This window comes from Chenopodium quinoa, unplaced genomic scaffold (assembly GCF_001683475.1).
Source record: "Chenopodium quinoa cultivar QQ74 unplaced genomic scaffold, ASM168347v1, whole genome shotgun sequence".
Lineage (NCBI taxonomy): Eukaryota > Viridiplantae > Streptophyta > Magnoliopsida > Caryophyllales > Amaranthaceae > Chenopodium > Chenopodium quinoa.
The window spans coordinates 214,134-236,233 of record NW_018744656.1 but is presented as its reverse complement, the minus strand read 5'-3'; the positions used below and the strand labels follow the sequence as shown (position 1 = coordinate 236,233).

Here is a 22,100-nt window from a genome sequence, read left to right as displayed (position 1 = left end):
ATGATACCTGTAGACAAAGACAAGAAAGTAACCTCCCCAAAATTATAATTATAAAATTAGATGTAATTGGGTGATGACATTGACAACTTCACATGAAAGCATAAAATTGATTGGAGATAAAAGATCTTAGAATTTGTGCAAGTAAAAAAGGGCTAAAATTTCAGATTTTACTGTACACAATGTAATGCTATAGGTCTGATATTTGGGCAAATGAAAAAAGGTTTATTGATTGTTATAGAAGACTTTTTTTACATAGTATTATGTAGATTTAAATGATTTTGTCAACGTAATTAAAAGATGCTCATCTTGCAAATAATGTGAACTAGAATGCACCAATGTCAATACACGGGTACATCAATTTATGGAGGAACACAATATTAAAAACATTAGGTTTTTATTGTATGTCCATACTACTATACTAGTAACTTAGAAAGTTTATATATGAGTAATTATCACAAACAATAAAACATGTTTGATCAATAGCTCAGCTCCATGCTGACCTTCTGGTCCTGAACAAAAGATATATCATGAACGTAGTTTATTAGTTTATGGGACCATACATTTTTTTTTCCTAGCCATTGGACATATACCGTAATATTGAGCCCATATTCTATTTCAAAGTTTAATTACTTTTACTCTATCAATTAAATAATAATTATAATAGCAACTTGGGGATGTAGCTCAGATGGTAGAGCGCTCGCTTAGCATGCGAGAGGTACGGGGATCGATACCCCGCATCTCCATTTTTGCAATTTTAATTATTCTATTTAGCATAAAATTGAATAGGATAGGAGTCCAGGAGATGAAAATAAGGCTTAGTGATAGTCTGATAGAGCGACTTAATATGCCTTCCTAGTTCCTAGATCAGATAACCTTACTAAAATGAATTCATCTCCCTCCTTCCGTTCTAGCTCAAGATGAACATTAAGCCGAGGTGCAGACATTATAGACAGAGAAGAGATAAGAGTTGTAGATAGAAAACATTACTCCTAGAGTTGTAGAGAGAAAACATTACTCCTTATGTAAAATTAGGATGTTAACTCGGGTTAAGACATGTCTTTTGCTTAATGTAAAATTAGGATGTTAACTCGGGTTAAGACATCGTCTTTTGCTTAATGTTAAACTTAAGTCGGCACAGAAGAGGTCTTTACTGCCAAATAAACTTCTCCTGCACTGAAGAGAATTTCTACTTCTTTCTGTTTTATAACTTGATCTTTCATCTTTGGATTCATATATAGAATTAGATAGAAGAATCTCAGGACATAAAAACATGTTCATTGTTCATATATGAAATAGAAAAGAAGTGACCTTTCATTAATTAAAAGAAACTGAGAGCTAGGGCTTATTTGGCATCGTTAAAATTACCATGATATTAATAAGTTTGACTAATTTTTTATTCATTATATGGCATATATCTTATGATTTTGAAAAACAAAAAATTAAAAAACAGAAAACTGCAGCGATGTCAAATGAACCCTAAACTACTAAAAAGCTTGCAACATCCTCTGTATTTTTTCCCCAGGAGATGCAATCTAAAACTTTAGGCTTATATACACAAATAGAGGCAGCCATGTAGGCTCCTATTAATACTCTAAAACAGGAAATAATTCTTGGTTTCGAATTAAAGTGGCTTCTTAGAAGAGCTTAAAAATAGTAATCCCCTTCATATTTTCAACCACTTCCTTAATAATTCCTAGCTTCTTTCTTCAGAAGCTGCTTACTTTACCATCATCACTTTCGACAACGGAGAAAGGCTTGATGGGTTCTTTGGTTAGCTTTACAGGGTAAGATGGCTGCATTGCTATCCCACATTTGCCTGTGAAAGTATGGGTGTTGCGGCGCATCCTAAAGTATCCTTCCTCACCCCATCCACTGCCCCATGAATTCCTAACTATCCAGTAGTCTTTCCCATTCTCCGTTCCATATCCAACCACCACTACAGCGTGGTCGAGTTGAGTACCACAGTGGCCATTAAATATACCCTGCAACACAAGAACAGCAAACGAAAACTGATTAGTTATAAAATTACTTGGATGTATATTCATTAAATCTTTGATATTACATATATCAACGATGTGAATTTACTGATTCACTTGTGTTTTTTCTAGTATTCGGTTATTGATTGAATAATTTTTCTTGACAAAAATTGATTTTTAATCATAAAAACAGTCTGAATCCATAACAGTTTTTACTATGACAGGTAAAATATATGATAAAAGAGCTGACAAATTTGACCAAAAACATCAATAAATGCTTACAGATTGGTAGAGCTGGAGAGCTCTGCCACCAGCCTCAATAGCAACGCTAACAGGCTGGTGAGCAACAGCTTTCTTCAAAGCTTTCTCGCTGTAAGGCTGGACATCTTCATATCCGTCAATGCTCACAACTTTGTTGTTCTTCTGTAAATCCAAGATAAAAAATACACATTAGCGAAACTGCAAAGAGATGAATACAATTTTTTCTTCGGAATGATGGGTAAAGAAACAGACTACTAAAAGTTAGTCGCATTCACGTACCCTATTAAGATCACACTGGCCATCAACACCTTTGTAAGGATAACTTTCCTCGGTGTCTAGACCGCCATTCTCAAGGATAAATTGAAAGGCGTTGTCCATGAGACCGCCATTGCAGCCCTGATCAACAGCTCGGTCACAGTCGACGAGCTCTTGCTCGGACAAGGAGGTCAGGTTGCCTGTCACAATTTGGTTGATGGCTTCTACGGTTGCTACCGTTGAGAATGCCCAGCAACTACCTGATAAAACAGGACAATAACAAAGCAAAGGATGTTCAGTTAATTAATTTGATACTGATAAACATGTCTATAGGGCCGGCCCAAAAGTATAAAATGGTAGGTCATGACTCATGGCCCAAAAGTCTAAACTGACCGGTCACGGCCCATAAGGAATACTAACAATATAATTGAAAAAAATATTTGACAAAATCACGTGTCGGTGTAATTAATGTTAATTTTACTAGAATTTTTTACATTTAGTTCTCTTATCTAACGCCAGACTCTCGTTAGGTTTTGCTTTGGTAAATTTACCATTCGAATTAAATTAGTTGTAGTAGTTCTCAATGAGATTATTTAATTCCAATTTCCAACAAACAAACTACCATTAAAAGTGTCCTAATTTCAAGGACTCATCCCTTCAAGAAAGGAATCACTTATCTTTTCTTAACAACTATACCATCAAAAAATGCTCCAATATAATACAATTAGTTCAAACTATACTTGATCACATTAAACCAACTCATCAAACATACTTTGTAATTTGAGTTAAGGTCCACAATTTGATTGCTTATCCTTATTTTTAGGGAATCTAATTAATCACTTAACTTATTTTTAAGGAAATCTAATTGTTTAACCTTAATTGAAAGAAACCAAAAAAAAAAAAAAAAAAAAAAAAAAAAAAAAAAAAAAAAAAAACGTCATCCACTTAAAATCTAGGCAAAAACAAAAACCTCCATAAGAAGGAAACCGAATCTTTTTTAAAGAGTTTAAATACAAATAAAGAATCTTTAAATGAAAAAATAAAAATAATGTGAAGAATTCATACCACATTGGCCTTGATCTTTGACGTGGTTAACAGCACCAGTTTTCCTCCAATCGACGTCAATAGGCAAGCGGTCACCGGGAAGAGGCCAGTAACGAAGGCTAACCTTCCGGTTAATACTAATGGACTTGGGCCTGGTACCCAAGAACCTGGACCGGTACTCTTCATTAGTCAGATCAGCAAACTTGTTAAGCCCAAGTTTGTAAGTCCGGTCCACAGAGTTATGCTCGTCAATGAAATTCAAGTTATCTTTAAATATCTCAAACCTCTTTTGATCATCTGGGGTTGGCAGGCCGTTTCGGGCCTTTCTGTGATGGGCCTGCCACTTTTTGTACAAGCCCATGATCTCTGCGTCAGTCCGCTCCGTCGCGGCTAACGCTAGTGGTGAGAGGAGGAGAGAGAAAAGGATGGTGGTTAACACGGCGGATGTTTGCCGGAATTTCATGGTTGTCGGAGAAGTTAGAAGAGAGATTTGAATGTTGGGAAAGGAAAGGATTAAAGATGTTTGGAGAATAGGGAAAGGATTAAGGATGTTTGTTGTGTTATGAAGAGAAGGTGTTGGAAGGGAGGTTTATATAGGCGTGAATGTATGAGTCCTGGTATGAATAGGTGTTTCTACAACAATTTTTTTTTTTTTTTATTATTATTATTTTTAGAAGTATGAACAAGATATATGTTAAAATATAACTGGATGATTGATGATGTGTATAGTCCTAGTATGATTTGGATTAGCAAAAATTGACTCTATTTAATCTAATGTATATTTATACTGGATGGATTAGTATATTATGAATTTTGTTCAAAAAAAAAAAATTCAGTATATCATGAAAGGCACCATACTCTATTAGATATAAAAAGTGTATGATTTTTCTTTTCCCGAGGAAAAGGAAAGTATATGAACTTATTGGAATTCAAGTTTTTTTTTTTTTTTTTAACTCAAATTAACCATAATTTTTTTAAAAAAAGAAATAATTGATAGTCTGTAATATGGAGGAGAAATGGGGAAAAATAGTGAAATATGAATGGGAATTGTTGGGAAAAGAAAGTAAGTTTGATGGAGGTTTTCCGTCAATAAAGATTATTCTTGTTAATCCACTTTGTCTTTAAACTATCAATTTAGTTGATAACGTACGTGTCTTCTTCCATTACTCAATATCATCACGAACCTTTATGTGATAATCAACTGATAGTCGCATTTGGTTTCAAACAACGTTATATAACCTCAAGATGTATCCCTTTTATCACTCAAGTTTTCAACACTAGGTCCCAAAATCTCTGAAAAATAGACCTTGTTTTGTAAAGTACAACCTACACTTTGGCCTCCGCATAACTTTTTTTTGGCTTGGAAAGATTATGCATATGAGTATCCAAAATTTTTCATCAAATAGCCCCAGGAGTCTTACTTGATGCTTGAAAAAGTTCCATTTATGCCTTAGCCCATCTCTCGTTATCATGGTTTAAGAACGTAGCTACATACGAGTAGCTTTTGTTATGTAGTTTCCTAAATTGCCTATATATATATCCTCAAAATAATATATCAACTTATTTGACTAAGTTTAAATATTAACAAGTCTTAAACCCGTGTGATGCATGGCTGTCTAATATATTATAATATTTTTTTGAACGTATAGTGATTTAATGATCGAAAAACTCTCATAAAATTTTAAAAATTCAACCAATACCATTTAAACATTTATCCCCAAAAATATTAATATATGAAACCAATTTCATTAAATCATAAAAGATGCAAATTTTTACCCAAAAATATTAATATATGTAAGCGAAATTCATAATACCAAAAAAGATGTACATTCTTACCAAATAAACATTGCAAAGAAAAAGGATAATCAGATGATCACAACAATTCCCTAATACTCACAATTTTTGACGGAATTTATGACCATTGGATACGAAACTTGTGATAATTGGAGATGGAAAATAAACAACTTCTTCTCAACGTCCCACAAACAGATATGAAACTTGTGACAGTTGGAGATGGAAAATAAACAACTTCTCAACGTCCCACAAACACATTAGTCGTCAGATACCATAAACCCAATTTTTGTCATGCAAATAAACTAAAATCTGACCAAATCAGCCAAAGCAATCCCACAAACTTGACGACCCAAAAGTTCTTAAAACACAGTAAAAAGAAGCATCAATTAACAATGATAGACAATGAGAGTGAGAAAATATAAATTCTGAAAAAATAAAAGAAATAATTCATAATATCACAAATCTATACAAAGAAATTCACCACTACAACCCAATTTTAGGTCTAAAACCAAAAATTTAAACTGGTAAAAATACAAACCTTGTTGTAACATATCAGATGAAACCGATCACGAAAACCCAATTTCTTTCAAGCAAAAACTCAAAATTTGGTTGGAGAGATCAATTGCATGTGTATTGTGAGATAAATAGGATAGGGGAATGTGGAACTGACTATTAAAGAACAAATTTCCAAATAAGATGAAGAACACTGATAAGAGAAAAAGAAATAATAGGTTCAAAAGGAAAAAAAAAAAAGAAAAAAAAAAAAAAACAGAAAAGTACACCACTCTGAGATTAATTTTTTTTTAATCATGAAAAACAGAAAGTAGACACGTATCCTTTCAACTTCCTGTTTTAAAATTATAGTATAGATTAATTAATATACATAATAATTGCATATATATATATATAAAAGTATAAAGTAATGTTAATACAACAAACAAATACTACCAAATACCAATACGGCAGTATGTAATTCTTCAATTTTCAAAAAAAAACATCTACAAGTAAAAAAATTTCAAATGAGACTGCCTAAAAAGAAATGGGGGAGAAGATAAAATATGCATATCCCTAGGGACTTGTATAAAGGCTGGTAACGTGGGAAGGGGAGAGCGGTACTCCGCAAGTCCGCAATAGTGATGCGATTTTGAAAGTGAATTTGGATGCCTTTTTGGAGTATGACTCACACATTAACTAACCGCTTATGTTCTACGGTTAGGATTTTGGAGGATTATCAAAATTTTCCTAGAAAAATTCTAAGATAATGAGTAAAATACAATTACTACCTCCGTTCCAATATATAGTTATTGTTTGTTTTTTTTCACGATATTTAAGAAATGGGAGGTAAAAATAGATGAAGTACATAAAAAAAAGGTGAAAATTACAATAATAGACAAAAGTTAGAAAGGAGAAAGTGAATAAAGTACATAAAAAAAAGTGAAAAGTACAATTGGGACGGAGGGAGTATTTTGTAACAAGCTAAGGAGTAGTTTTGTTTGACAAAAAGTTAATTGACCAGCACGACGCATTTAGTTACCAAGCAACAATAAAACAGAGTACAATAATTTGTCAAAGATGGTAATTAATTTTACCATATCAAAATTTACCTTGTAAATTTTTGGTTATGAGTTCGTAGTTTACTATTATATATGACGTGCATACATATAGCATGATTGCCTAGAGATTTCAGAGTTACAGACGTTGCAGTGTTAGTTGGAAGTTAGAGCACGCCCATTGTTTGTGAAATAAACAAGCGTTGAACCAAAGAGTAGGGTTACATACGTTAGTTGGGGTTAGAGTAGTCTTTCGGCAGCCAAATAAATTACAACAAAAAGATTTTTTACTGCAACGAAGCTCTGCAACCCAACCTGTTTGGGGGGAATCCTATCCACAAAGCTCACTACACCACCTTCCCCACTTGTAACCAAATCACTACATACCTTTCATATTGTAGATTGCAGATTCAGTCAATCCAATTTACTTAGATGAGTTTGGTTGAAGCTTTCCAAGGATCCAAAGTCCTTTAATCGTGCAAGGATGTCTTAATTTTATGACTAGACTAGATAAATTGAGAGACAAACTCGTATTATTAACCTTTTTAATATGATTTTATCGGTAAAAGATCACTTATTTATGAGTAATGATTACGTTTTTAGCAAATGTAGCTATTAGGTCGTCAGGCTCACCTCAAAATATATTATTATATCTACGTGTAAGCTACTGATAAGAAAAAATGTTTGGCGCTAACCAATTTATTGCTTTCTTCGCACTTTATGAGCATCACTTCTTTTGTAAACTGCGCTAAAATAATAACCATATCATTTCAATTAAAAAATAAAGAAAAGAAAATGTACTTGTATATTTTAGTATGATTTTCAAACAAGAAATGCATAATTAATCAATTAATTAAATGACTAATAATACACCTTATTTTTTTAATATATTCTGACTAATTTTTCCCTTCCTTTTGGTGTTACTCTTATCTATTTGTTGGAATCTTTCATGAAATTTTGGATGAATATTTCAGTTCACCCATCTTTATTAATGGGCGGCAGATCTTTTTATTTTTCATTAATTAAGTAAATAAAAGATTTTAGAGTAAATGTATGGGTATCAATTATCTTCTATATACTGTGAAAGAGATCGAAGAGCAAAGATGAGGTCCAAGAAGCATGTAATAGTGTCAGAAATGAGCTTCCAAAGCAAATAAAACACAAAACCACCATGCCGTCATCACAACTCACAAGCTCTTCATATAAACTGACATCCCCATGTTCATGGAATCCTTTCTATAATTGGATTAAATAGATTCTGAATCTATTAACGAGCTCCTTCTTCACCCATTTGCATATATAAGATTTTGTTTTAGTTACTCCTTAGTCTGGTGTGCACGTATCTATTGTACATCCTGTTATATCATGTATATGTATGTTGTATTTACGTATTAGGGTCATAGTTGACTATGTAGTATAATTAATTTTTGATATGTATTATTATGACATCATACTATTAGATTGAAGCATTTAGATAATGTGATATGGGCTAATAAAAGTAGTGAGTTATTTAACTATTCTGTATTGCATCCACTCCTTTTGTTTGCATTATAATCTTTTGTGAATGACCTCAAAACATTGCTCTATCTACACTAGTTTCAAAAAAGATATTGCTTGAAGCTATAAAAAATTGCTTATATGGTCATATTTTCTTCTCTTACATTTCTAACATATAGACTTATCAATTTTTATCTCTTATTATCAATTTTACTCGATCAAAATACAATAAGTGACCAAATGTTAAAAAAAATTGTACGCTTTCTTCATAAAAATTTCAATTATAATGTTTTTATCTTAATCATGAATTAAAAAATTAGATTATAAATATATGCACGTACGATGATAATATGCACCAAAAGAACACAAGTATTTATGAAACTCGGTAAAAGATCATGTGATATGAGACGGTGCATCTTATTTTGGTCTGCAAAGGCACGCCCAACCAAGTAGCAAATTGAACAGAAAGTGTAGCAACCGTTATTATTTGGTTACTTATTATAAAAATCTTTATATTTTTCTGCAGTCTGTTAAATTTCATGCCAATCGTGTAGTTTGGGCGGCTGCTGCTAACGTTGTCTGTGTTTCCCAGCAAACAACTGCAGTTAGTTGTTCATTCCCAAAAACTGACTTCAATAAACCACTTTCTTTTTATCAACTAAATTATCTTATTGCCATAATTTTTTCTAAGATCTGTAACAAATAATTTCATTTTTTTATTTTTTATAAGTTTTATATAAATCAGTTGAAGTGCCCACTATAGAGATCCCATCTGGTGCAACTGGATTTGGATTTCCTGTGCATTTAGCTAAATAAATGCGCTGCAACTTCTGATCTGCAATATGTCGGTTCCCATAGATTTACAACCTAGTGAAGGAAATCAACCTCCTTGGAGATTCTAGGTTACCCCGGTTGATATACCTATTACATTACCTTTTCTTATTATTTTATGTTCATTTATCGCATTAGTAGCTCAAATTACATTATCATATCTTATCATTTTATGTGAAGAAACTTTATTTAAATAAATAAATTCAAATACTTTACTTTTTGAGGGTCAGGAAATTTTTATTGTAAGGAAACTAAGTTTATAGCAATATCTCGCCAAGTTACTCATAACTTTTTGTATGCCTTAATAATTTGTCCGTATCAATTTTTTAAGCTAATGTAACAAAAAAAAAAAATGAAGGAGATATTATAATTGTAATACATGGAGAAAGAATTTGTCCAATAAAAAAAGGAGAAAGAAAAAGAATCTCTACCCCCAAGAAGCATACCAAGTGAGTCCAACCTTATTTGGTAATTTAACAAAATTAGATACACAATAATAAAAGGTTATCAAAATCTTCAACTCAAAAGAATTCACAAAGTTTCATGTGGCAGGGGTTAATTGGTTAGGGATCACTCGGTAGGTCAAGGGTTACTTAGTTAGGGGTTACTTGGTCAAATATTACTTGATCGGTCAACGATTATCCAGTTAGGAATTACTCGGTCAGTCAAGGATTACTCAGTCAGGGATTACCCAGTCAATGTTTTGTTATGTGTGTCAGTCTACCACATAGAAAACACGTTGTTCTCTTTTTAACGCTGTTCTCTCTTTAAATAGTGGGACACTTTGATACCAAAACATTAAAAAAGAAAACGAACGTCAACTCTTCTCAATTATTTCAATTCTCATTAATTTTTATGCCATTCTCAAGTTAATGTATAATTCATACGAAGTATGTACTCATGATTGGTATTTGGACCCAATGACCAAATACGAAATACTTAATGCACACATCGTATTCAAGTTTAAGGTAGTTAACTTTCTTTCTTTCTTTTTTTTTTTTTTTTTATTTTGTTGCAATTTGTAGCCTCCCTTTCGTTTTATGCTTGTAATATACCATGTACCAATCTATATAATAAAGCAATGCAAACATTCTAATTAAGAGGAATAAGAGCACAAACAATCCCATTTCTAATTTTCATTCATAGCAGCATAATCAATCATTCATCGAAATTTGCAAGCCCAATCTGTAAATCTGTATATCAAGGGGTGGTATGTATAGATTTGAAGGATGTATGAATACAAATGGTTTCCTAGGGCAAGAAGGTAGATTAACTTGTTGACAGGCCTTGCTTAAGAACCCTAAGAACACTCAACCAAAATTTAAAATAAAAAATGCAGAAAGGTGGAGAAAAATTTAAAAAAAGAAAAGAAAAAGAAAAAGAATTAACCAAATGAGGATGAAAACTAAATACACACTATCAACCAACCCAATTTTACAAAACCTCATCTTGAACTTCTGCTTATATACTAGGTTGTATATGTTTTGACTGCTTTCCGCTGGATCTCTTTCATGTACGAGGGCTCGGAATATGGGACTAAACAATAAGGGTGCAATCAATAAGAAGATATCCCTGAAAAAGAAGGTTCTTACTAATCTCCTGTATTTCTAGAAGAAAATCTTGTCTCTGCAACTCTAGCTTCACGCTTTTTCTTACTGCGTGAACTTCTTTTTCTGGTTCGAGTTTTTGGAGGCCGTTTCACAACACGCTCTTCGACAAAGTGCTGCTGTTCAGTAGCTATCACCTTCTCATTGGACGGGAGTTCAGGAGGAATTTCTGGCCATGGTGTATGTTTAGCAGGGACGGTTATCTCTAAAGGAGTATCAATTACCCATCTGCATGAAAAAAAGAAAAAAAAAAAAAAAAAAAAAAAAAAAAAACCCCACATTATATACTGAATAAATGTTCATATCTGATTGGAACGAAGATGTAGGCAGAAAAGGAAAGCATATTCTTCTCAATAGACAGACAGCCCCCAAATATGTAGTGGCGTACTAAATTACTAATCAAAGAATTGTTATATGATATGCCAAGGGACATCAATAAACAGTGTGAACATCAAAAATACATCTAACTGGAATCAGCTGAACTGTCCTCAGATGACAGAGGCAGCTAAACTGCTGGTTGGTAATATGATTTTGGCATAAAGTTGGCTTCACTTTCATATCATGTTTGGGAAAACACTTCATGAACAGTTCACTAATTATCCACCTTGGATATGCAGCATTTTCAGCAATAACCAAATATTGAAAGAAAATTATCTTAATTGCCTGCATTCTATGCCAAAGCTCTACCAACATATAGCTCCTAGGAAGAGTAGACATTATGAGATAGATGGCAAGGTGAACTAATTAGGATTTATAGGCAGCATCCTTTAATTATTATAATTTTTTTTATTCTGAAGGCAGTGTCCTCAATATTTATGTCCTCAATATTTACAATACAATTACTGACAATAGGAGTTGAATGAGGGACGCACCCCTATCCGCACTCAACACTGGAAGACCTCCTTAGAAGGGGAACTTACAGTTTTTAATTGTTTGGGAGACTGGAAAAGTTGATAATCACAAGGCAAAGGTATACTAGAGGGAGAGGAAAAAAAAAAACCCACTTCTCCTAGGCTCAGGGCACCCTAGCACCAAGTATAGTATCTATCACCTCTCCTGTGATAACCGGGTTATAAGGGTCTTACTATCAACTAGGCTACCGTTATCCAGCTCAAGTAAGAGTATACGATTGCAAACATTGCACAAGAGGTAGCTTTCCAAACAATGACACTACAGTGAAAGGTGTGGCTCATGCAAACAGAACGAACATCACAGTTAAAATCTGAAGAAAAAAAAAATGCCAAACTGCAAGATAGTTCCCCAAAGCTAAGATAATGAATGACCTATCAAGATATCAAGCTACTCTTAGCACATACGATATACCTGACATGACACACAAGATGGTAAAGCAGCAAATAATTTTTAGGAACACAGTATATGAGGTAATTAGGCCAAACATTTTAGAGGTAGTTTTAAGAGAGCGTCCCAAAACCACACATTATATAAACACTACCCATCTCTAGACCTTAGCACTCAAGGCAACAAACCATCAAGCAGAACAACTACAAGTAGTGAATATGAGCAGCCAAATCCCGAATTATAAAACACAGATCCACAAATATACAACAACAAGAACTAATAATGTTTCACTACTAGGAAGATATAGGGTGGTGAACATGTTTTACCTCTGACCAGGCGATTATTTCCAAACAACTAGCTGAAAGTCATGTGCTCATGTAAGCATATTATTTCAAAATCTTGTTCAACCCATTCAGGCAAATGCAAGGGCATTTAGAATTCTTGTGAAAACAGGCTGTCTATAGTCCAGACTAGTATGTATGAATATGTTATTTCCAAACTAAGCCCTTTGTCATATTCTCTAGCAATGGCAAGGAGGATAAATGTGCATGGTCAATGACAGTCAATCTACATGTTTATAGTGTATGTGCAGTATAAATAATTTGAAATAAATCTAGCAAAAACAGGAAATGAGTCTTTTGGTATTATTTATTCAATGTGTTGAGCCCATGAGCAAACCCACATGTTAGTGAAAATGTTGTCCCACATTAAAAGAGTGTAAAAGTGTTGGGAAGTGTATCCGAAGAAAAGAGAAAGTTGTGTCCACTTTATAAGGCTAAGGGGCTACTTCCCTCATTGCTATATGGTTTTGAGGAGGAACCTTCTTGGACTTGTAAGTGGACACTCGTAGCGAGTGCGGCCCAGGCCCGTTTATCACAATGATTATTATTTTTGAAAGATACCACACATTAATTCAATAATTTGAAGTCGTTGAATTAGATGGTAGACTAGCTATCATGCCTTGGCACACTTTTTTTTTTTTTTTTTTTTTTTTTTTTTTGCCTAGGACAAATGCTCACATATTTACAAGAAGTGGCTTGGGAGCAAGCGATATAATGGGACGCATATTGGCAATGTATTAAACCCAATTATTATATCATGAGCCCAGGACCATGACATTGGTCCCAGATAATCATTTAGTTCAAATATTATGAACATATAGCTTAAAGGTTACAAACTTATTGCTATGTACGTATTTTTTGAGTTGAATGTTAATTTTTGCTGCTCAAGTGCTCAACCATTAAATTAAAATCAGTATATGTTCATAATATTAGAACAATACATACACGTCAATTTGGAACAGGGATGTGTTTTTTTCAAAATAAAATTCATCGTTAAGGAAGGAGTCATCCAACTCATCTCCAATCAATTAAAAATTACAAAGATAGATCACCACCAAAAGCACAAATATCACACCGAATGCGTAGAAAGCTGCCCTTATTTAGTTGCACATCTGAAATGTCACTAGATTTACAAATATGAGGCCCAAGGGCACACGAGAAATCTTTGATCTCGTTCAAAGATGACAATTTTTTTTATTCATTGTTCATATCTCGTCTAAAGTTAGCCAGACAAATCTAATAAAATTGGCTTTAAAGTAGGTAATCAACATTCAATGCTACACATGTAGGCTATTTGATATTTCATAAATGGAGAAAATCAAACAAAAAGTATATGTACTAAATCCTAAAAATGCAAAGCATTTGCCAAATTTATTTTATAATAATAACTGACTTGTCAAAAGACGACCTTGATGCTCCGTGATGGTGAAAATGTGTTAAGTACTTTGGCTAACCAATTTAGCTAAAGTCTTAAGTGCCTATGTAATGATATGAAATGGGAAAAGAAAACATTGAGAGCCATAAAAATTAGGTACTGGAAAATACATCCAAGGGTGATATAGACTTCTGTTAAAGAGTCGACAAATATTTCACAATGGATTTTCCCAGTTATCAACCTAAGAGCTAAAACCAAAGGGCAAGAAAACAATTCGAGATAATTAAAAAAAACACACGCACAAAGTGACAAGGAATCTCTGTCTAATTTCGGCTAGATTCCAGCGAGAACGGAATGCACTGAAATCGAGTCCATGTTACATACCAAAGCCACATTAATATACTCCATCGAGAAATAAAATCCACATACACCGTGGGCATATATATATTTCTAGACAGAATATGTAAAATGGATGAAATCTTAATTTTTTTAAGGGATATAAATTTGGAAAACATGACTGTCAGATCGGTCTCTTCTAGAAACAAGAGTGATATTTGAATAAGCATGCAGCGCCACATTGATTGTATGAGATGGTCTCTAATATGAGGGAGACTTTATATAATTTCAGGGGAGGATTGTTACAATGTTGAAGGGTAACTTTTAAAGTCTTGATAATTTTAAATTAGTGTGAGACGATCTCATCTAAGCTAAGAATTCTCTAGATAGATATAGACTATAAGTCAGCTTAATGGCTTCATTTCAATCACAGCCAAGGGTCAACCTTTTTTTGGCAATTACAAAATACTACAGCATATATCAACTTATTTTCCACTTCCTTCTTTACAACACAATTTCCTCCTAGGGGTGCTTGAGTTTGAGAGTCAAGCAACTGAATTCTCCAGCTATCGAGTTAAACAACTTCATCCTAGCCTACCTCATTTTAGAGTGATCCACATATTCTATTATCTTATTTTATTTTACCTTTTTATGACCAAGACCAACAATATTACCAAACGACTTCCCGCGACCAATAGAATCATTTCTAGTCAACATCTTCCCCTCCACCCCTCCCATTAGTCATGCCACCTCAAGTAAAGATAAGATGAAAGTCTCAAAAGTCAGGGTATCCTTGTAATCAATCATTCAGAGGTTGGATTACAACATTGAGCATCATTGAAATATTCATTGAACCAAATCCCAAGCCACCAATATAATTTATCTTTAATTCTTTATCATATAGATTTTTCCTGCTCTATCTAGATCTACAAGAATTAAATGGGAGTTAGAAGGGTGCACATCCCTAAAAAGAAGTAATATCAAATAGCAAGTTAACTCATAATTGCTTTTTTTATTACCTTACAATATAAGATGCATAAACATTGTTAAAAGCTATGCCAATTAATAATTGCAAGCTGATCTAACTAGGGGTGAGCAAAGATCCAGGGTACCGGTATTGGACCCGGAACCGGTTAGGACCCGCCGGGTCCAGACCCAGAACTGGTCTCACCGGTTCCAGGACCGGGTCTAAAATTTCGGACCCAGTCGTAACCGGTTCTAGTTCCAAATCCTAAAATTTTGGATCCGGTACCCACTGGGTACCCGGTTGTATATGATATAGTATGTGGATTGTTTGTATTTTTAAGAAACTAAAGAGTTATGTACAACCCATTTTAATTTCTAAGCCCAATTGCTTATAAAACTCTGAACCCACTATCAAACAAAACCCTAAAACTTCTAGATTTTTCTCTCCGCTCTACAATACCGGTTACCCAACATATATTGTACAAAATATATTTAACAAAAAAATATGTTGAACGTAACTAATTAGTAAAATAAAAAAAAAAAATTAATATTTAATATAATTAAAATAGTTTAATGTATATAAAAATATAAGTATTAAATGCTAAAAGTAAAAATACACCAAAAAAAATATTATGATTTGTATTATATTTCAACACTTATATATATAAGTGGGTACCCGGAATCGGAACCGTTACCCGGTGGAACCAATTCCAATTCCTAAATTTTAGGACCCGGTTGTACCGGTTCCAATTCCGGTTCCAAATATTAGGACCCGGTCCCAACCAATTTCAGGTTCGGATCCTAAACTTTTGACCGGGTACCCGCTTTGCTCACCCCCTAGATCTAACTACAGTAATTGAAAAGGCCAATAATTGCAAGATGATCTTAACTGGAGTAATTGAAAAGGACAATCATTGAATGCTGATCTTAACTGAAATATATTTCTAACCTCTACCTTCCTTTTCAGTTCAGGGGTAACCAGATCTTATAAGATGATAAACAGTTCCGGTATTTAAAAAGGTTAAACAGCTATTCAAGATTCAACAAAAGCAAAGCACGGACTATGGGTAAATTGAGGCAAGGAGGGACGTCAAATGAAATAATAATTTTAAAATCATCAATAACATGACTATAATAAAGAAAAGCAAAGGTGAGCAACTGACCCAGGAGGAAATTTGCTATCAGCTCGAGCTTCTACGCGAAGCCACCAAAGCAAAACCTTGCGGCCACAGCTTCCAAGAGGTTCTACTACAGAGGGATCTTTCAGTAGTGAAAGGGGGCTTTCTACGCTCTCATCAGCCAAAACATCCAAATCCTTCATCCATTCCGGCTTATCATCAACATTATCCTTCCAAAGCAACCTTGAATTTAACACAAACCCAGCCCATTCAACCTTCCTTGGTAAAACAGTCCCTATGTCTCCAATGTGAACCGAGCTCTTCTCTACATAAGGACTTGTATCAAAAGTGTGCCAACCTACTAAACTGTCCGATGCATTACATGATGGACCCTGGATAGGCAATGAACTCTCTTCGTTCTCCATCTTCTCCGTTTGCAAAGGCTCGTTAGGATCACCTGAATGCACGAGAATCCCAACAGAAAGAGCCCCAATATTGTTCACTTTCTGCACCTCATCAAAGAACTCCATACTATGCATATTACTATCATCAGCAAAAACCACTAGACCATCCAATTTCCGGTCTCTCACCAATCTGCCTCCAGCACAAAATTAACCATCATCAAAATTCAATTACACTTTCTAACATTATCACATAAGCAATGCTCTTGGATACATTAAAATCAAAATGCCACATTTATAAAAATTACAATTCATACTATTTCCAGAATCTATCCAATTCCAAATGAGAATTATACAATTAATCAACAAATATATTAAAGCAACAAAATTCAAATCATATGCCACTAAATTTTTCAACATTACCAACACCAATCAAAACATCAATCAATAAATCAACTAAAAATCAAACAACTCACCTCAATGCCTGAACCCTCATAAGATCCTCCACCCGGTAACGATCTGCCCAAGACACCGGCATCTGCCGGTTAAATCCAGTGTGGATAGTCTTCAACCTGGACTTGGCAATCAATGTAGCAGTCTCATTAGTAGGTCCACCGGCCTCGACGACGATCCAAACGACGTCGTAAGGAGCATTCATAAGAGAATGCATAACACCAGTCAAATGAAGAGCCTGGAAAGTTCGAACATAAGTAGGAGTGACCACAATTACAGTCCTAGGTTCCTTCACACCATATTGCATCCTCTGTTCTTTCTGAACTCTTTCCAGAATCCGATGAGCGCGCATCACTTCCTCCGGATTCGGGTGCGGCCATGGTCGGATCAAGATCCCATGTCGCCCGACAACCACCCGACTCGCCACCGTCCGATTCGCCGGAATCGGCGGTTGAAGAATCGCCGGAGATCGAGTTTCTAGGGTTCTGAAAAATGGTACTGTAATAGTAGAAGATGAAGAGTTTGGAGAAGTAGAAGTCGATGAAAATAGAAGGAAAAAAATTAAACGAGAAAATCGAAAACCTAAAACAAGACTAATTAAGCAGCATAACCCATGAAGTAAAACCCAGAATAATGTCGCCGGAGATTTCATAGCTCCGTCAACTCCGCCGCCGTCTACTGACCTGAAACTGTTACTCCGGCGAGTAGCTTGTTGTTGTTGAAGCAGAGAGAGCTGCTTCATTTTTAATGGGGGGAGCTTGAAGGGTATAACAATGGCGGATGAAAGTTGATGATGGAGTTAAAGAGACGGTAGGAAAGAGGTGGGTGGGTAAGATTAAGCAATCAACCAGAAAAATAGAATTGTTGGAAGAAAACTTGAGATTTAAGAATGGAGGAGAGAGAATTTGGGGGGGAGTTTGATTGATGGTCACTTTCTAGCACCTACTGCTTTTCTGTGTGTTGTTGCTGGTATTGTCTGTGCTAAGATTGGTGAAGAAATTGTTTGAATAACAAAAAAAGGGATTTTTTTTTTTAATATTTGGACATGGAAGAAAATCTGTAAATAAGGAAAGAAATCGGACAAAAGTGGAGAGAGATTTTCCAGAATTTATTTCGGGTGGCGATAATAGCAATCAAACTGAAATGAAAATGGGTTGGTTTTTTTAGTCACTAGTCTCTCAACTCACATGTACTCCGTGTACTAATTTCGACATTTTGCTAGTACGAGTAATTTGTTACGGAGTAGGAGTCCATTAGTTTCTAATTATACATTTATACTCACTTGATTCGATTAGTTCCGGCCAAATATGAAATTTTGAAATTTGATCTACTTCGTATATGGTATTAATTTTTTGCCTTAATATATTAGAATGACTCAAATTAAATTCGGCTCGACCCAAAGTCCTAAACCCTGCTGTCCAATAATCTAAATTGGCATCCTATTATTCTTTATTTGTATTATTTACGTAATTATTTTAGTAGTTTGTATCCATGCAACTGATTCTTTTTTTTTTTTTTTAAGAACAATTATTATAGATGATGCAAGCTATTATTATTTTTATTTTTTTTTATCTAAAATGCAAATTTCCAATGCAAAGGTTACTATTCACAGTTTTTTTTTACATAATTAAGCCATACTTTTGTTAATAAAACAATGAGTTGGGCACAAATTTTTGAACACATACGAAAATTATTAGTTGGGAAAATAACTTTTACTTCGAGGTACGTAAATATGTCTATAAATTAAGATATAAGAAGAAAATAAATTCAAGTGTAAAAAATAGACTATGCGGAGTAAATTGTAAGGGAACATATTGGCCATAGGAGTTTGGAGAGCTTTTGTTAACCTAAATGCCTAAAATATGAATGCAAATATAGATTTTTAAAGTGCATTTGTTTTTTTACTTTAAGTTTGTTTTTCACTTAAAACAACGATACGTTTTCCTTGAACACAACTGATGGACTGAGTTAAGCCATTTTCGTGGAAAAAGTGTGGGCCTTTTAGTAAAAAATATAGGCCCAAACTAATTGGTACAGATTAAAAATTAAACTTTTTAGTAAGAAGAGGAGTTAGAGAAAGATTTGATTTCAAAAGGTTAAACTTGGAGAGGTTTACAAATGTGAAACAACATTTTTGTTTGAAACTAAACAAAAATCATTATAATTTACCTAGCTGTAATACATATTATGCCAATGCCCTATTACACAATGAAGAATTTATCAACTAACAACGATCTACCATACATTTAAACACAAGCAATAACAACTATTATACGTTAATTCATAACTAATTGCCAAATAGGCTCATGTTTTTTTTACAGAACAAAACAAAGTTTCAACTTACCAATAGAAAGATCTATTTAAACAACCATAGGTCAGTCTTAATCACAGGAACTTAAGTACACTTATTTCACTTGGTTTAATTAATATCATCCCTACAAAATATACTCGTGGATCATTGAATCTCTAATTCACATTACATTGGATTATTGATAACAACCCATTAGGCATAACTTGAGAAATTCCCAACCATCATAGTCAATATCGCACTTATCTTAGTTCTAAAGCCTAGCTAATTTTATGTGCTGGTGTGGAAAAGATGTACATATAGGCATATAGCAATACAATATTTTATGATCAACTACGAAAAAAAAGTATGATCAATAAATACATAATTTAACAATAATTATGTTTAGTTATCCTCAATCATTTTCCAAATTTCACTTGATTAATTCCACTTTTACTAAGCTTATACAGTACTTTGTATGAATCAAAAGTTAAAAACAACTTATCAATTGATATATATTAGTAGAAATAAAGAACGACATACCGAAGGTAAAAAAAGTACTCTATATTTTTAACCGAGTAATTTATTGAATTTGAATCTTTCATAACGCCTTGTCGCCTAAAATTATCAATTTGTTTTTTTAGTGCTTTAATTGATCAATATAACATAGAAATTTAATTAAAAATAAATTAAAAATATTGAAAATCAAATTTTTTTTAAAAATAATTAAAAAAAAGTAGTCGAAGTACAGTCATAGATCATACAAACTACAAATTAATGATTTATTCAATGGGCTGGGCCAACACAAACAGAATAGCCCAGGCCCGTTTTTTGTTTGGATTTGATATTCGTAAACGGCAAAAGTAACATCTTTATTGGACCACCCTACTCGTTTGACCCAATGAGTGAGTAATGACCAAATGACTGACAGGCAAGGTCCAACTATTTGTGACTAAATGTATTACTTCGTGCTCATAATAAATTATGGCTAAAGGATTATACAGCTAATAAACCAGGGCCAGGAGTTTATACAGGGTACATGGCCTGGTATACCAGGTTGCCTTTTTTTTTTTTTAAATATACATCCAGCATCCACTTGTTGGCTCAACTTAAATAAAAGTTTTTTTTAGTAATTACTTCTTTCCTTGCTTAATTTCAAAAGTCAACTTATTGCATATATTAAGAAACGAATGAAGTACTAAATACTATTTTGTAGTCCGTATCAAGGTTGAGAGACCGTGTAGGCGTGTATGCATCATAGGTTAGAATCATCTCTCCTCTTAGGCCCTTTTCTTTAGAGCTGCTCTGCTCTGCTCAAATTTACTCTGTTGTGCTCTGTTTTCAAATAATAATTAATAATAATAATAATAATTAATATTTAATAATAATAATAATTAATATTGTATCAATGGTAATAAATAATGTGTTTAAAAAAACAATAATAATAATTATTAATTATTGATATTTAATATTTCATCCACCTAAATCAGCGGTGTGCACTTGTTAATAATAATAATAATAATAATAATAATAATAACAACAACAACAACAACAACAACAACAACAACAACAACAACAACAACAACAACAACAACAACAACAACAACAACATTAATGCTCTACCGTGCTGAAATCTAATTTGCTCTGCTAACTCCTGCTCTGCTCTGCCCAAAAATTCAAAAGAATAGGGCCTTAGTAACTCATTCAAACAAATTAATCAAATAACAATATTTATAAAGAAAGAACCAAAGGAATATCAATGTGTAGGGAAACTATATATATATATATGTTATAAAGTACTTCATATCAAAACAATAACTTTCTACAATTGACATAATTAGAGATATAAACAGTCAAAATTCAAAAATGATATCATATTGTCATATATACTATATTATTATACCCTTTTTTTTTTTTTTGAAAGAAGTCCTAAAGGACCTTAAATTTCATAAAATAAAACCATATGACATCTACAATTGACAATTAATGACAATGAAAACACAAATAACAAAATCAAACAAGAATTAATCGGGGAAGAGCTAAGAATCCTAATACATAGATACAACACTTCGGCACATTTCCAATTCGTGGTATCATACAACTTTTTGAGTGGATTCGTCGCCGCTTCATAATTTTGTGAGAAAGAAATTTCTTGTGCTGATTTCATAAACCGAATTCGAGCCATAATCAATCGTAGCCCCGTACAACTAGAGACCCTATTAAGCGCAAATAAAACCTTGTTTTTCGAAGGAGGTTAAAAAAACATTGTATTTCGAAAGACATAAACCCTTTCTTTCGAGGGAGACATTATTATAACCTAAAAAAACGTAAAAAATAAAATAAATAAAAAATAAAATAAAATTGGGTTTTCCGCTGGTAAATTCCGATAGAAGCACCTTCAAAATTAACAATTATTATACTATTATACTTGTACAAATCAGTGCGATCCATGTACATGTCATGTATATTAAGACTCCATCAGAGTACTAAATATTAATTTAGGAGAGAGACAGTCAGATAGATGATGTAAGCTTATTTCTTGGATGAAGAATGCCACTTCCATCACTTGGGTTAAGCATATTAAATTGGAAGTGACCTACTCGAAAATAAATGTACAACATTCGACGATTTGGACATGGTGTTACACGAGTAGGAGTAGCCAACTCCATCACGTATTCTCTTTGCGCGCTTTTCCAAATTCGGCGGCAT

The 22,100-nt window shown here is 33.5% G+C and overlaps 2 protein-coding genes and 1 non-coding gene across 3 annotated transcripts; 1 reads left to right on the top strand and 2 right to left on the bottom strand.

The window, feature by feature from the left end:
• The first annotated feature begins 670 nt into the window (after positions 1 to 670).
• Positions 671 to 743, top strand: TRNAA-AGC. The gene has a single exon. It is a non-coding gene; the product is annotated as a tRNA-Ala (tRNA).
• Positions 744 to 1,284: 541 nt separating this feature from the next.
• LOC110701722 (cysteine proteinase COT44-like) lies at positions 1,285 to 4,730 on the bottom strand. The gene is made up of 4 exons (XM_021879350.1): positions 3,558 to 4,730; positions 2,517 to 2,752; positions 2,259 to 2,399; positions 1,285 to 1,982 (listed from the first exon to the last, which is right to left on the bottom strand). Exons 1-4 carry the CDS (start codon positions 3,997 to 3,999, stop codon positions 1,707 to 1,709), a joined length of 1,095 nt encoding a protein of 364 aa, XP_021735042.1. The 5' UTR covers positions 4,000 to 4,730; the 3' UTR covers positions 1,285 to 1,706.
• Positions 4,731 to 10,318: 5,588 nt separating this feature from the next.
• Positions 10,319 to 18,337, bottom strand: LOC110701720 (probable beta-1,4-xylosyltransferase IRX14). Its single transcript, XM_021879349.1, has 3 exons — positions 17,128 to 18,337; positions 16,296 to 16,844; positions 10,319 to 11,043 (listed from the first exon to the last, which is right to left on the bottom strand). The coding sequence occupies exons 1-3, from the start codon at positions 17,844 to 17,846 to the stop codon at positions 10,800 to 10,802; spliced, it is 1,512 nt and encodes a 503-aa protein (XP_021735041.1). The 5' UTR covers positions 17,847 to 18,337; the 3' UTR covers positions 10,319 to 10,799.
• Positions 18,338 to 22,100: the final 3,763 nt, after the last annotated feature.